The sequence below is a fragment of the Adiantum capillus-veneris genome, chromosome 16 (assembly GCF_014529385.1).
Source record: "Adiantum capillus-veneris isolate H3 chromosome 16, ASM1452938v2, whole genome shotgun sequence".
NCBI lineage: Eukaryota > Viridiplantae > Streptophyta > Polypodiopsida > Polypodiales > Pteridaceae > Adiantum > Adiantum capillus-veneris.
In genome coordinates, this window is record NC_140946.1 from 87,273,915 (window position 1) to 87,290,558 (window position 16,644).

At 46.8% G+C, this 16,644-nt stretch overlaps 1 protein-coding gene across 2 annotated transcripts in view; it reads left to right on the plus strand.

Moving 5' to 3' along the window:
* Nucleotides 1–16,644, plus strand: part of EMB2766 (structural constituent of nuclear pore) — a 144,336-nt gene that overhangs the window by 20,454 nt on the left and 107,238 nt on the right. For both annotated transcript variants that reach the window (XR_015184593.1, XM_086485251.1), the window contains exon 5: nt 9,876–9,953. Coding sequence is in view for 1 of the 2 variants with exons in the window: in XM_086485251.1 (XP_086341377.1) it covers nt 9,876–9,953 (78 nt within the window). In the remaining variant the exon portion in view is untranslated. The remainder of the gene's footprint in view (nt 1–9,875; nt 9,954–16,644) is intronic.

The following is a 16,644-nucleotide window of genomic DNA, read 5'->3' on the forward strand; positions in this document are numbered from 1 at the left end:
CATTTTGACTAATTTTATCAGCCTTGTATCAGATTGTGCAATCAATAGTAGACCACTCTCGCCATCGAGAGTGGGGCCCTTGGAGGAGGGTTTGGCAATATCTCTGGTGTCGTATTCTCTTCTCTCTCTATCTCTCAGTCTCATGCACCTTCACGCACAGTGTCCATTCACTTTGTTTGTGTCCATTGCACTCTCTCGCTAAAGTAACGGAAGGCTCTCCCTTCCCTAAGTAAAAGGAACCTTGAGCACAGTTCAGAGCACTCATCTTGAGCAAAGTTCAACATTCACTTCTGCTCCACCTTACAGTAACGTATGGACAAGACCATGTGACCTACTTGCTAGAGTAACTAGATAGATTTTATGTGGGCGCTTGGGCAACATCTCATGGTGGGAGGGACATTTATGATTTGGCTTGGCACAATGCTCTCTGATCATGTCCTCGTGTCTTTGCATTTGACTGCCTCTTTGCCTATACGAGGATTGCGCATACTTGACTTGGCGTTAGAGGATGCTTCATTGTCTTAGTTGATTCATAATCTTTTTGACGCACTGGTGCTATAGATATTGTGTCCTATCTGGTTACATGCATCACTACGTCCTTCAAGACTCGCAGATAGATAACTGTAGAGCGGTAACTAGGTTGGTTTTGCGGGGAACGTGAGTTACAAGATTGTTTGGATTGCATATGTCGACAGTTCTAGGAGTTTCCCAGAGATGAGTTCCTGGGTGAGTGCGAGGCTGACACCAGAGAGAACGAGTCACATGTAGACAAAGAAATCTGAATTCGCCTATTATGCTGCAATCTCAACATGGATATCCAATGTAGAGAGGAGGAATAAGGATTTTTTTGTACACTTCCGGGAGCATCCCAAGGGAACTTCCATTAGAGCCTTACTTGATTCTGAAGACATGTTACATACAGATCCTGATGAGGTCCTTGACATAGCTTTAGATTATTTTGAGCATTTGTTTAGTGGTGATCAACTTACTGATGATATTTTGCGTGCTAGAGAAGTGGTTCGGTCTCATGTACAGCCTGTAGTTACAAAGGCTGCTTGCCATACTTAACTAGCCCCCTTCTCTATGCAAGAGATGAATGACACTGTAGTTGGTCTAGATGGTGCCTCTTGCCTTGGAGAGTATGGGTTGACTAGACGATTTTTTTCCGGTTTTGAAATGCACTCAGCCTCGTTATGCTTTCAGGTTTAAGGCACATATTTGACACAGGACAAATGCCTGCCTCTATGTGTTTGGTGTGAGAGTGAGCAACGGAAAGAGTGTGAGTCACGTGCGCCGAAAACACTTGAGGGACAGAAAGAGAAAGAGAAAACACAAGTGCTTTGCAAAATGATGCTCTAAATACACAATCTGAATGACTACAAGACCCTAAGCATTCTATTTATAGAATCTTAGGTTGAGGTAGGGCAAAAATGTGTAACTGGTGCAAAAAACATAAAAGCCAAAAAATGGCTAAAAATGTGTGCACCAAGCCAGGCTCAAAAGATGACCGGCCGGACACGTGCTAAAAGTGTTTGCCCATGCAATCTACATGATGTGTGATGGGTGGCCAACTCGGGTCAATCACTAGCCGTACAAAATGGCGAAGCAACAGTGGTGTAACTCTAACACCCCTCTCAGCATTGGATGGTGAGACAACACAAAGGAGTCGAAGGTGAGAAGCCAAAGTCTGCTGAGGTACAGCCTTCGTGAAGATGTCTGTTGCATTGTCCGCTGTAGGAACATACTCCAAATGAAGATCTTTAGCCAAAACCCGCTCTCGAACATAGTGGTACTGCACCTCAATGTGCCTTGTCCGAGCGTGAAAGATAGGGTTCTTGGCAATAGCAATGCAACTCTGACTGTCGCACAAAAGACAAGTCGTAGCAGTATGGGGAAAACACAACTCTCCGAGTAATCTCCGTAGCCATATGGCCTCACAAGCAGCATAGCAAGCTCCTTTGTACTCCGCCTCTGTAGAAGATAGCACAACGGTGGGTTGCCGCTTACTGCTCGATGAAATGGGTCTCGTGCCGAGTATGATAACTACTCCTGTAGCAGAGCGCGGAGTATCAGGATATCCTGCCCAATCTGAATCGCACCAACCAAGTAAGGTGCAACCCTTGGAGCAACCCTGGAACACACCATGGTCCAAGGTGCCGCTGATGTACTGCAAAGTACGTTGGGCACACTGCCAATGTTGCTGACGAGGTCGGGTGTTGAAGGAACTGAGGACAGATACTGTGTAACAGATGTCTGGCCGGAAATAAGTCAGCCAACAACATTCCTGTACTGCTCCAAGTCAATCCGTGGGGAATGATCGTGAAGCGATATGTTCTCTCCGAGCTCAAGAGGAGTGCCAATCGGTTTGTAGCCTGTCATTTGGAATCTCTCCAGGATAGCATTCGCATACTTTCACTGAAAAAAGAAGATGCTATCTGGTGTTTGAAAAATTTGGAATCCAAGAAGATAGTGAAGAAGCCCAAGATCAATCATCTCGAAATGCGTCTCCATAGCTTTCATGATCAACTTGATCTTGCTGGTCCAAGAACCTGTGAAAATGAGATCGTCCACATATACAATCACTATCGCTACCAAAGAGCCATCAGAGACAGCATAACATTTGGAATCTGATGAGGTACGTCGTAACCCCAGCTTCACGAGAAACTGGTCAAGTGTGAGGTACCACTGTCGTCCAACCTGCTTCAGTCCATACAATGCTTTCCACAACTGATAGACCCAATCCTCCTTGCCTGTTATACGAAACCCAGGAGGTTGCTCCACATAAACTTCTTTATCGAAATCTCCATTCAGAGACGCACTTTTGACATCCATCTGGAAGATAGACCAACCAAAGATGGTTGCGAGAGCAAAAACTGTGCGTATGGTAGTCATGCGAGCGCTGGGAGCAAAGGTCTCGTCAAAGTCCACGCTTGGTCGCTGTGTGAAACCTCGAGCAACAAGTCTCGCCTTGTGTTTGTCAAGGGAACCATTGGCCTTGTACTTTGTCTTGAAAATCCATTTCGTAGAAACCACCTTTTCCGCTTGTTGGGCCCGGGAACCAAAGTCCAGGTTTTTTTCCGCTCGATAGCGTCCATCTTTGTCTGCCCAGCAATCATGTTGGAGTGCTTCCTCCACCGAGGAAGGCTCAACTGGTGAAGCCTGAATCTGAGACATGAGTGCAAAGTTCACGAACTCTGCGCCATCATAAACTTGTCTGTCCTTGAGGCGTGCAAAACGTTGAGGCTGTCGAGGGTTTGGCGAGTCTTGTAACTTCGTGACGCTAGAGGAAGAAACCGAAGAGTAGAGCCAACGAGAAACTAACGTCTCCTTGCAAGGTGGGAACGCCTCCACCCAAGGAGAACCATCATCCACATCAAAATCGGAATCTGACATGGCATGATCGGGTGAAGTAACTCGCTACAGTGTAGAGGGAACAGAAACAGGAACAAGAACAGGGACAGGGATAGGGATAGGATCAAGTGTAGGAGGTGGATGAGGAGGAGGTAGGGAAGGTATAGGCTTGGATGTTGTCCCCTCTGCAGATGTGCTGAAGAGCTCCATGAAAGTCACAACACGGCTAACTGTGGTGGTCTTGGCGTCAGGATTGTAAAGCCGGTATCCGTCAGACTCTCGTAAATAGCCCAGGAAGATGAGCTTCTTCGCCTTGAAGTCTAACTTCTGTCGCTTCTCCTTTGGCACATGGAGAAAGGCCGGACACACAAAAACTCGAAAGTGTGAGACCGAGGGCTTGCGCCCGTGGTAAGCTTGATAAGGAGTCATGTCTTGCAAAGCATGGGTAGGAGAACGGTTTTGGATGTAAACCATCGTGTTGCACGCCTCTGCCCAGTAAACCCGGGGCAAAGAAGCGTGCGCAAGCATCGCACGAGCCATCATGTGCTCATCGGGCCACATAGATCAATCTGAACCAATGCAAGTGGTGCCGAAGCTCTGTTGGATGCCTTCTTCGGAAAGGAAACCCTGTGTTACTTGCCCATCTAGCAAGCCTCACATACGCCTGATGAGGAGCGTATCGCTGGTAAACCCTCCACCATAGAGGTCCTAGCATCGTGCTGAAGCTGTTGATAAGATAGATGTCCAAATTGTGCATGCCATAGAGAAGAAGACTCTGTGGTCCTAGACAGAAGAGTAGTGAGGCGGTATAGGGAACCATTGCGTGCAAGGATAGTACCTGTCGTAGAATCAGAAATGGTGACTGTGCCACTTCCAAAGTGTATATTGGCTCCATGAGAGTCAAAACTTGACATAGAGAGGAGGTTGAAGGCCATGTCCGGAACGTAAAGCGCCTCCACTGAATTGAGCTTCGGGTCTAAGGTAGAACGAAAAAGGGTTATCTGGCCTATGATAGACACTGGAATCTCATGGTTGTCACCCATAGTGACGGTCTGCCCGTGAGTCTCCCTGAGAGAGCTAAACCATGACTGTTGGGGAGTCATGTGAGTGGTGGCTCCACTGTTAACAACCCAAGTACCTGATTGCGATGTAGCAAGAGCGTGGTCTGTCGTCGCAACAAGAGCGGTCCCCGTCGTCTCGTGAGAGGCTACAACTGCAGTTGAGGCTGTCTGTTTCTCCCTGTTGGCCTCGTCTTGCTTCTTCTTTTTGCATTCTGATTCTCTGTGCCCTTTCTTGTGGCAATGGTAACATTCGATGTCTTAGCTTTTCTTCTTCTTCTTACCTTTACCTTTCTTGTTACCTCCTTGAGCTATCAAAGCTCCTTCTGCATCAACAACACCTTCGGCTCGGAATGCGGACTGCCCCTCAATCTGTCTAAGGGAAGGGAGAATCTTGTCCCAAGTGGGAAAAGAGGTACGTCCAGATGTGAGCAAACTCTGAAAATAGGGATCAAAGCGTGGGGGAAGCTTGAATAGTAAGAGGCCAGCCATGCGTGTCGAGGTGATGTCGCCTCTGACAGAGACAAGGTCGTCCCGGAGTTCCCGCATGCGACGGGGGCGGGTCAACCCATCAAGTGAGTTGAAATCCTTGAACTGGAGGTTGTACAACTCCCGTTCAAGTGTGATCTGTCTGGCAAACGAGGTCTCCTCAACTGGTCAAGAATCCGTCTCCACAATGGATGTTCATGCTCCTCTTTGGAAACTTCTTTTGTGATGCGGTCAGAGAGGTTCAACATAAGAAAGGTGAAGACTTGTATGTCCCGATCCACCCACTCGTCGATCTGGGCCTGAGTGGCGGTGGGAAGGGAGGGTTGAGAAGCCGAATGGGTGAAATCATTCAACCATTCCCAGAGTCGATGATAGGCAATAATTGTGCCGACTCATGTCCTCCACACATAATAGGTGTGTAAATCCAACTTCTTCTCTTCAGCAAACTGGGTGAGGGCATAAATGTTGGATGTAGCGTTGGCAGATGCCGACGTAGTCGCAGAAGTGGAAGTGGCTGTAGTCGCATTATACGTAGTGGCCCCCTTCCAGGACTGTTGCTGTTGTCCCTTCTGCTTTGGAGTCGACATGTCGCGTGCTCAGAGAGAAGTCCCAAAGGTAGATCGATAAGATGGAAAGTCGTTGATGAAGGTACCGTTCCCAAGGCTGTAGCAGTCCAAGATAACTGCACGGACAACCGCCGGATGGTGTCCTGACGAGCAAGGGATGGTTCAACCGCACAAGAGGTAAAAATTCAGCGTGCTGTCCGCCCAAAAAACACTGCAAAGGGTGCTGAAATTTCTGCTGTAATAGAGATTTCAGCGTGCATGTACGCCACCGGTTGGTGCGGGGGCGTCGCAGAGTGTCAGAGGAGAGGGTTCTCGCACTTTTCAGCCGTCGAGGGGCTGAAAACAGAGAAAAAACAGCAAGTAATAAGTACCGAAAATGGTGCTGATTGGGTGTAGATACCTGTTCAAGGTGTCGATCTGCAAGTTCTAGGTAGTGGAGAAGACTCTTGGGTGTTCTTGGCCGCTCCCTTAGGTGCACAAGATCAGCGTTTTGTGAAAAACGCCGTAAATCAGCAAAAAATGCTAGGAAAGCACGGAAAAACGTAGCAAGATTTGAACGCAGATCTGTCCAAAAACGTTAGGTGTTGCAAAAACGCTAGCAGATGTTCGGTGCCGGTTTGGTGCGATTCTGTTGCAGGAGGGAAGAGGGGTATAGATCAAGGCCAACTAGATGCAAAAACGCCAGGCAGATGTTCAAAAAACGCTGGATTTTGCAGAAATGCTGCTGGTCCAAAAAACGCTAGGCTGAAAACTGCAAATTCTCGCGATGAAAAGTTGCAATTTTGCTAGCGATAGGTCTTGGGGAAGAGATCGATGCAGATTCTTCTTGTTTGGCGATTGATACCAGCGGAAAGAGTGTGAGCCACGCGCGCCGAAAACGTTGGAGCGAGAGACAGAGAGAGAGAAAACACAAGTGCTCTTCAAATGATGCTCTCAATACACAATTTGAATGACTACAAGACCCTAAGCATTCTATTTATAGAATCTTAGGTTGAGGTAGGGCAAAAATGTGTAACTGGTGCAAAAAACATAAAAGCCCAAAAATGGCTAAAAATGTGTGCACCAAGCCAGGCTCAGAAAATGACCGGCGGGACGTGCTAAAAGTGTTTGCCCATGCAATCTACATGATGTGCGATGGGTGGCCAACCCGGGTCAATCACTAGCCGTACAAAATGGCGAAGCAACGTTGGTGCAACTCTAACATTTGGGACTTATTTGTCTTATACCGAAAGGCGGAGATTGATGATCCCTTGGACAGGGGAGATTGATCACTCTCATGTCTTCCGTGTATAACATGTTTGCTTGCATGATCAGCATGCGCTTGAAACCCTTTATGTTGATCTCATCCATGCTTCACAGACAAGATTTGTGTAGGACCGCTGTATTTTGGATAAGATCTTCACTTTGTATGAGGCAATTGAGTGGGCTCGTCAGACACAACAGCCTATAGCGTTCATGCTTCTTAATTTCGAGAAGGCTCATGATAGAATAATTGGGGTTTCTTAGAGGGCACTATTCAGCAGAGGATGGGTTTCCCTTTGCAGTGGATTAGAGGTGTATCTACATTATATCGTACTGCTTTGAGCGCTATCACAATTAGAGACCACATTGGACAGAGATGTCCCTTGGCAGCCTACTTCTTTCTTCTTTTTGCTGAGGCCATGTCTCTCTTCTTGTGCCACAAGATCCAAGAGTTGAGAGGTCTCATTATGCCTTTGGCTGATTCGCGAGATTTGGCATGGAGATGACAAGGGATGTCCCTTGGCAGCCTACTTCTTTTTGTTTTTTGCTGAGGCCCTTGTCTCTCTTCTTGCACTGCAGGATATCACAATTGAGAGGTCTTACTATGCCTTTCGTCGACTCACGAGATTTGCTGGATTAGGAGTATGCAAATGGCACTATGCTCTTTGTATGATATGACACATCCACCTTGGACAATCTATGGGTCTTGGGATGCTCTTGCTACCTTTTGCTTGACCTTCGGTGCTCTCATAAATTGGCACGTCTTTTGGTTTTCTTGTAGGAGTGGATAAGGAGTGTCAATAGGGTGCGTAGGATAATTTACTTGGCTGCCAAGAGGGCATACTTGCAGATTTTTGGGTTTCTATGTCGGCATTGATGTGTCAGTTGAGCAGCAGTTTGCACCCGTACTACAGTCTATTAGGAAGAAACTTTGCCATTGGTCATCCTTGCATTTATCTCTGGTTGGTAAAGCACCTTGTGGTGAATCATGTTCTTCTTGCGACGGCTTGGTTTAGCACATCGTGTGTGACTCTTCATTGTGGCATCATGGCGTGTTTGAGGCGCCTTGTATGCAAATTTTTGTGGGAAGCTTCTATATGGATCTATTGACACTTGACCAAGAGTCCATTGGGACACGGTCATTTTGCCTAGAGAGGAGAAAGGATTGGGGATTATTGATCCAAAGATGTACCAAGCTCATAGCATGCGGATTGTTTCCAGGGGCAGAGCCTTGGAACAATTTTTGCAACATGCTTTGTCACATACCTCTCCTCATTTTGGATTTCTAGATATTGCCGGTGTTTGGCGTCCAATCATCAGATTCATCTTCAGAGATTTACTCTTGGATACGTGACACGTCCCATTTGTCACCATTTATGCGCTGCTTGTTGTGGATTTTGAAGGAATTACGTGTTGCTTTGATTTGACACTAGCCTTCTTGTGTCGAGGAGGTTGTGAGGCAACCACTTGTATGGAATGCGTATGTGACAGATTTTGAAGGTCACCAGCTAGGCGAGAAGAATCACATCGACTTGGCTAAATGGGATGACGGGCCAGCAAGCTTTCTACACGGTTGGTCCGATGTATGGTTGGTCCGATGTATCCTTGGTTGGGGCACAGGTGATTGGAGTTACCTAAGGGATTTGCAGAGGAGGGGTTGCCCGTATGTGAGAGATTGACGAGGCTATTCCATCCGACTGGCATGCCTTCATCGGGGGACAAATCCTTTTACCTTTTCATCAAGGATGGCGGGTGTACTTCGATCCTCACTTTGGAGACCCAATTGTTGCTTAGGGGACACTAGAATTGGAATTGCTGAGACGGGCCATCATGGACGTCACATCAGACTGGAGTTTAAGGGTGAGGCTCCAACTTCCACCTGATCAACAATTGATTGCCTAATGGCAGCCTGCTAGAGTGGTAGGCTCTTTCGAGAGGAGGTCATGCGTCGACCCTGTTTTCACTATTGAGGAGACGCCACTTGCGAGACTATGGATTTGGCAAGGAAAACCACTTGTTCAGCTCAATTGGGATCCTGGTGATTGATAGTGGCCTTCATTGGGTGATTATGGAGCCCCTCTTATCCTTGTTGAGTACTTTGCAGACTGGGCACCCTCCTCTCCCCGCTTTCCAGAGACAATTTTGGTCATGCATTTGGATGCTCTGGATCAGCCACGGGATATGTTTTTTCATGTGGATGATAGCACGTGCAAAATTGCCGGTCGGCAGTCATTGGTCATGATCAGACTTGCAGAGTTCTACTTCAGAGCTTGAGTCTTTGAGGCACTGTTTCTTGGTTTGTCCTTATGTGCAGCCAGTGTGGAAGGTAGTTTGTTGTTTGTCGATTAGAGTGGGCATCAATGATGGGTTCGTGACGTGGGGGGCGGTTGCATGGCTTTCGGGAGTCACACCCCTTTTTTCAAGGCTTGCCGACAAATCGGGTTTTCTTTCTTACTCTCTTAGGTTGTAGAATAGGCACTCTATAAATGATCCCAGATGTAGGTCACCAGTTGGATTTCTGCAAGCGAGACATTTTTCACCACGATATGCAACATCACGCTTTGGATTGTGTGGAAGGCTTGATGTGCCCACATTCCGGGCTCACAGTCCTCCCCTACGTCCACCATTTTGACAACCATTTGAACAGAGCTGCTGCATACTTTTTGCAGATTCTTCAGTTGGCTCTCTCAGGGCAGCGGAGCAGCGTCGATGCGTCTTTCTTCACACATAGGGCGGTCATCAGTTCTTTTCCGTCAGGATCAGGGTCACATCACATGGCATTATGCACCCCCAAAGCGCTTCATTACATTCATTGTACATGCCACCTTTAAGTTTACATAGCCTACACATTGTCACTCCTCTTTTGTACTTCCTCTAGGTGATAGGCCATTGAGCAGCTCCCGAGGTCACTTATGTACATAGAATACAACCCCCCCCCCCCCCCCCCCCCCCCCCCCCCCCCCCCCCCCCCCCCCCCCCCCCCCAAAAAAAAAAAAAAACGCACAAGCGCATGCATGCGTGCGCGCGCGCACACACACACACACACACACACACACACACACACACACACACACACAGAGAGAGAGAGAGAGAGAGAGAGAGAGAGAGAGAGAGAGAGAGAGAGAGAGAGAGAGAGAGAGAGAGAGAGAGAGTTTTTGTTCATATGTAGAGTGAAGTTGCAAAAGTGGTCGAAACACAACATAGTCTTGAAAGGCTATTAGAGCTCATCGAGACACATCAACAAGAGGTATGCTATATTTCTCTTTCTGTCATCAGTTTTTGCATTTTGGGTGTGCATTTTGAGCACTTGGTACTATGATGGAATCATGGGCTTTTAATTTACAAGAATGGTTACCGACAAAGGGCCTTAAGTTTGTGTGGTGGATGCTGCAGAGTTACCTAGAAGATAGCAGCATCCTTGTTAAGTTTCATGATTAGAGCAATCCTTCAAAGTCACTCACATTGAATTTAGTGATGATGCTCTAGAGTGTTTGATTCATTGATTGGGCTTGGCTCACTCGGAAACATATAAAGATAAGGGCTTCCTAACTTACTGATATTTGAAGGGATTTGTTTTGGAATCATCACTTTATGAGTGATAGCTAGTCCAAACTTCTAGGTGTTGAGTGTGTTACAATTGCAAGTGCAAATGTAATAGCTTAGGACTGCACTCAGCTTTTGCTTCCAATCTCTTGTACATAGATTGAGGAACATGGTTGGATTGTCATGAAGGAGTGTGAGCTGCATGCAAATTCCTGTTCAATTCGTGTGTACGTTGCTTGTTTAAAAGTCGATCGCATCAATTTTGTTAGAGTTTAATGTACATATGTCTGTCCTCCAATATCTTATAGAAGGTGTGTATTGAGTGAGGGCTATCATGTGGCTGTGCCAAGCTAGCGGTTGCAATATTTTTCCGTGCCGGTATTTTTCCTAGGGCCTGGGTGTTGGTTTTCAGCCATCAATGATCATGGCATCTGTGCTGCCCGAGGATCCATTCTGCACACATGACATGACACAAGCCCAACATGCACATAACATGTGTAACCACTAGAGTTCTATAATATAAAAAGAAATACCACAAGGTGCGCCTGTTGAGGGGTCAATCTCTGAAAGTGGGGAACTTTTAACCCCCTATGTATCTTGCCTAGAGTGCTTTTTTCCGTTCAGTTTACTATTTTCCGTTGAGTTGTGGTGTTGTTGCATTATTTTAAGGTCTTTTGATGTGACTCAGTATAACCTCAAGCTGAATGAAAATGTAAGTTCTTTCAGCCTGAAGGATTAGAAAAACCTATACATGGGCTTCTATTGTGATTTGTGTCCCTCTCTCTACACGCCTTGCTGCTGCAGAACTCACCTTGTAATCGTGGGTGAAAGTCATTCCCGGGGCTCCTTCTCTCCATTTAAATGATGGCGCTACCCCTTTTTTGCAAGGGTTTCCAAAATGAGCAAAAAGTGCAGATGGTACTGCTAGAGAGCTCATTCTCTCTCTCTCTCTCTCTCACACACACACACACACACACACACACACACACACACACACACACACACACACACACACACACACACACACACACACACACACACACACACAAACAGTAATGCTAGAGGATGGGAAAGGCTGTGTATCTGGGTTTGTGTGTGCTCTTTTTTGCGAAGAACACTCTTAGACAAGCTCCTTCTATCAATTCCTGGGGATATTATGGCATATAAATATGATTTTGGCTCCCTTTCGCATAGATTTCCTGTAGGGAAGAATTCACCACACCCAGAATAAGACCACGGAGCTGTTTTTAGCCAAGGAGCCAGCCCAAAGGGGCACCTTTATTTAAGAATGACTTTGTAAAGAGGTTTATAACAACCGGGATGCGTAGATGGAGTCGGAAAAAAGCAATTTTAAGACTCAGGTATGAAAATTTCCAGCTAACCCATGCTCTGTTTTATTTTTTCTTGATCAAGAATGCATGAATTGTAGAAAAATTCAACAGGAAGTAGTTTGCTCAGCGTGAAAGGAAGAATTTTCTGAGGAGCATAAAAACATTTGGTGGAGGTAGGGTTAGCTCTTTTCTTAGGATAGAAAGAGGAACTTTTGTCAGGTGCAACGGAATTGAAATGGTGAAGATCTAGGTTTTTGTAGCAGGCTACAATGTCACTTTCACAGGACATACAGTTAGTATAGTTGGTTTGGTATGGTTCACACTGGACGGACTCTCTGGGCTGGGCAGTGACACGTGGCAGGGATACGGACGGTGGTCTATTGGACATCGTGGCCAAGTCACCCTACCACTCAGTTTGGAGATAGACGTAGATGGCGGACATTTATGAGCCGTTGGTGGCTCTTTATGGTGGTACATGTGAGTAGTAGTTGTTGGGTCAGGATTATCATCTTCTTCATATATGGTCCAATGTCGTCGTCTAGAGAGTGAGTCTATACACATAGCACGTCTGCACCATCCCTGCACATCTGAGCCTCGACACCCCCATTGTATCCGTGAGTCTTGGGCTGGAGCTGAGTGTGCTATTACGCCAGAGTCTGTATCGGTTCTTTGAGATAGTCTGCTGTTGTGTCTTTGTGTTGATCAGCTGTTATCTATTGTTTCCTTTGTTTTCATTCTGTTTTGAGTGAGATGTCACGCACATTGCACGTGCATGAGACTAAGAGATAGAGAAGAGAATACAACACCAGAGACGTTGTAAAACCCTCCTCCGAAGGCCCCACTCTCGATGGCGAGAGTGGTCTACTATTGATTGCACAATCTCGTACAATGGTTGAATGCAAATCTAAGGGACTATGTCGATGTCGACGGAGTGGGCGATGAAGACGAGACTATGGCTGAAAACTGCATGCTTCGAATCTACAACTGCTTGCTCCAAATCGGGGCTGATCTGCTGCTGCGTATTGTATGCCAAAAATGCTAATGAGGCTGAAATTTGCTGATGCAAAAATGCAGCCCTTTGTAGCATAAAAACGCTGCCTTATTGCTGCTTTGAAAACACTGATTTACTGCAGAAATTTAGTGCCCTTCTGCTGCCCTTAAAACGCTGGTTTGCGGGCCTTTAGAGACTTCCAAAAACGCTGGTGTGGCTGGTCATAAACGCTGAATTGCTGAGGCTTTATCGCTGATCTGCTGAGGCTATGGCACTCCTGAAAACGCTAGGGGAAGTGTTGGTGAAACGCTGACCTTGCTGGAGGAAATCGCCACCAAGGGGGAAAATGTCTTGCTTGAGAGAGAGAGGGGGAACGTGCTGCCCTTGGCCTGTGTTCTCCTTGCTCTTCTGCCCAATAGTGCTATCCTAGGTTTGCTTATATATTATCTTACCCAAATTGCCTTACTCAGTTCCCAACAAAAGTCACTTAAAATAATAACTGAAAAATGTCAAAAATAGGAAAAATAGGTTGAATGCACTAAAAAATGCTCTTGATGGATTCTGATGGTAATGTTGATGATCATGCTGTGTGCAACCAGAGGATATGCATCTACTCTAAGTGCCTGGGCATGCACGGTCTACGAACAGACTCACAAAAGTGCTAGAACACTTCCTAAGCTAGACTGACTGGATTGACTGAACCCTTGTCATGATGTAGATTGTCCACGGACACATAGGGTTGGATGTGTCACGTGACACCAATTTCACCCTAGACATCTTACTCTAGCTGACCTAGTCTCTTGCTGTCACGGGGACGTGGCAACTGTTAACTATGTCACGAGGACGTGGCAACTGCTAACATTAGTTGTTGGTTTCTTTCCAATGGGTTTTGTTTTATTTTTGAGACCCTCTTCTTGAAGTAGCAAACGATCGGACATTGTATGGCCAATGTGAACGGTAGTTTCACCCGCAGATGGGTAGTGGTCGGCACTGGAATTCGTATGGTAAGAGGATGTCAAGGCTCAGAGCAAGATCATATAGGTCCCCCCGTCGCACTTAGCAAGTTGGTGGATACTAGGAAGTGAACTCAATGAAGGCCTAAAGTCAAGTTGTGACTACCAACAGAAAAGTATCTCATAGTTGGGCCACATTGCATTTTGGATGCGGTCCCAACGAGGATAGATGGTCAGATGACCACAGGGAGGCCAACGGAATCGTTTCCTAAAATTTAGGCAACTGCTATTTTGGGCCGTGAAATGTGTTCGCGTCATTACCTCCGGTATGACTAGGGAAACACTTTACAACTCTGCTGCGAAGTCAACTGATGCGTCGGTTGAGATATTTTTAAGCGGCAAACCCGAAACGGGCAAATGCTTGTAAATGTGCCAAGTGTCAGTTTTTCATGGACTTGCCTCCTTCAGGAAAAAATACGCTGAATTTTAAGCTGGGAGAGGGCTTCATTTGCATTTTTTCACAGGTTAGGAGCTATGGAGTGCTTCCTTCCCCTCTTATGTACAGTGTGGTGCTAGGAGTGATGCCTTGCACGCTACACTGCTCTCTCTTTCCCCTACGTGCAGTTATGTGATGCCCCACAAGAGGGCTCCTCATTTGACTGATGTACAGCTGTGTGGGTTCATGCTTTTGTGCTCACGCAAGAGCCTCCTTGAGCAGGAACAGGGGTAGCTGACTGCTCCTCCAAGCAGGCACCGGTGAGGGTCATAACCTCACCGTACAGGTGCAAAATCAGTGCTGTGTATGCGCTGTAAATTGACTGTTTCTCAGCCATACGGATGCCAGGACCATTGGGAATCGTGCCTCACTCGCAGAGGACAGCTAGGGGACTGTTTGGGGCTGAATACAGGGGAAAAACCAGTAAATACAGCGTGCTGAATTTACTGTTTTTGGGCAGGAATCAGAGGGTATACGTCAGTAGAAGCGAATTCTAGTAGGGGAATTGATTTCGCGCAAGTTTTGGGGTTGTTATGTTGCCGAAATTTGGCCAAATCAGGTAGTATCTTCTGGGATACAAGTGAAAGATTCGCGGGACTCTTCTTTGTAATTTCCTCCCAAAGAATAAAGAAATACCGAAAGGGGCGCCAATTTTGGGGCCTACAAGTTGTCGGTGTCTGCTCGGAGCATTCTAGCTCTCGAGCCGTGTGTGTACTTAGGTGTTAATCCCTGTTACAGGTTACCTTTGCGAAGTACTCTGCGTGTGTATAAAGTAAAGATTTTCGAGTGAAAGCCAACGCCTACCGCTCCACGGGCCGGTTTGATGGTTCCGTTGCTGGGACATCAATCATTTTTCCCTCAAAGAGTGAGCCTCGAGTGTTTTGGGTAAAGACACAGAGTGCAGGAATGCGGGATTACACTATGGCCAACAAGGGGAAGGGCATTATGGAAGAGGGTTCCTCTTCAAAGGACAAGCAGGAGATCCCTATGGTTTTTGAGATTGGCGAGAGCTCACGGCCATGTCAGTCTATACCTGCTGTCAACGTGAATGTCCCTTCAGTAGTACAGGGGTTTATGACTGGGCAACTTGAGGATGATGCGTTCAAGACTCAGTTAGTTGCGGCGGTGAATGTCTTTTCGCAGCTGGTGCAGAATCCAAGGTTTATGGAGTTCTTGCAAGCGCCACAAGTGCAACAACAAAATAGGCAACCTACGCCGCGTACGGAGCTTGTTGATGCTCAAGCCCAGGTAGTTCATGCCGCTCAGGAGGAAAGGGAAAACTCGCATGTTGCGGAGTCAGGGGCTACAAAGCAGGTTCCTCCTGCGCTTCCATAGGTGGCTAGAGCGCCTAGTCCACAGGTTATGCTAGTTCAGCCCGCCACCTTTCAGAGCCAGCTTGCTGTCTTGAATGGACAGGGAACTGGATACCAGGCTATGCACCCAGTTTTTCCACCACCCCCGGTACATCCTGGGTATTTCGGGGGTGGATCAGTGTTCCAAAGTATGGCTGGTTATGCGCCTGGAAGTCAGCCGTACATGCCAGGAACAATGTTTGGGGGTATGCAAGGGATCATGCCAAACCCCATGTATGGTAGTATCGGCATGCAACAAGGTTTTCACTGCAACCAGGGCCAGTTTGAGGTGCCATAGGGTCATTTTGGCATGGCCGGTTTTTCTGGATAGCAGCCAGATATCGCACCTCTGACGCAAAATGTGAATGGCCAAGATGTGCCGATCATGCCTACTACAGTGCCCATGTTGCAGACCATCCCGTATGACAACTTGGGGGCACTAGAGACTCGAAGGCTTACAAAGAAGGTGGTGCAGTTGTAAAGTTCAGTACCTTCAGTGGTTTCCAGGATAAGACGAAGGCTCTTACCTTCCTCCAGCAGTTTGATACAACTTATACGGGAGGGAATTTTACAGAGGCCTCGAAGGTAAGGAAAGCTGCCACTTTCTTAAAGGACAATGCGCTTACATGGTGGACGACATTGTTAATGCAAGGACAGGCACCCGCCACTTGGGTTTACTTCAAGCAAATATTTGCATCTACTTGGTTGTCAAATGAATTTGAAGTCGAGGTCATGAGAGATTGGCACCAGCTTACTTCAGCTTCCTGCAAGAGCTTGCAGGAGTAGAATAGGAGGTTTTGTAAAGCGTTACTCTCAGTGACCTCCTACAGATTTGTGCCATTGACAAAGCAGATAGAGAAGCAATGTTGTGGGTTGCCTAAAGGGCTTTGCGATTACTGTACAAAGAACAGAGTGGCTACCCTCACTCAACTTATGGAAGTTGCGAACATTGGTCTTGCCTTGTTGAAAGGAGAGGACAGTGGATTTCCGAGCAGCGACAAAGGAGGGCAGCAAAAGAAAAATTCAGTGAAGAAGCCCTTTGTGAAAACGGCTCCTGATGCGTCACAGGGGTCAGAAAAGGCCACCAAAGACAAGGATTCAGCCGGGACTTCTGGAGCGCAGGCAAAGAAACAGAAAAGGAAGCCTTTTGTGTGCAAGTCGCTTGAGGAAAAGAAGGTCCTAATGGCTGAGAGCAAATGCTTTATATGCGAGCAGCCTGGTCACTTTTCTATCAATTGTCCACAAAGGAAAAGGCCAGCTAACTCTGAGGAT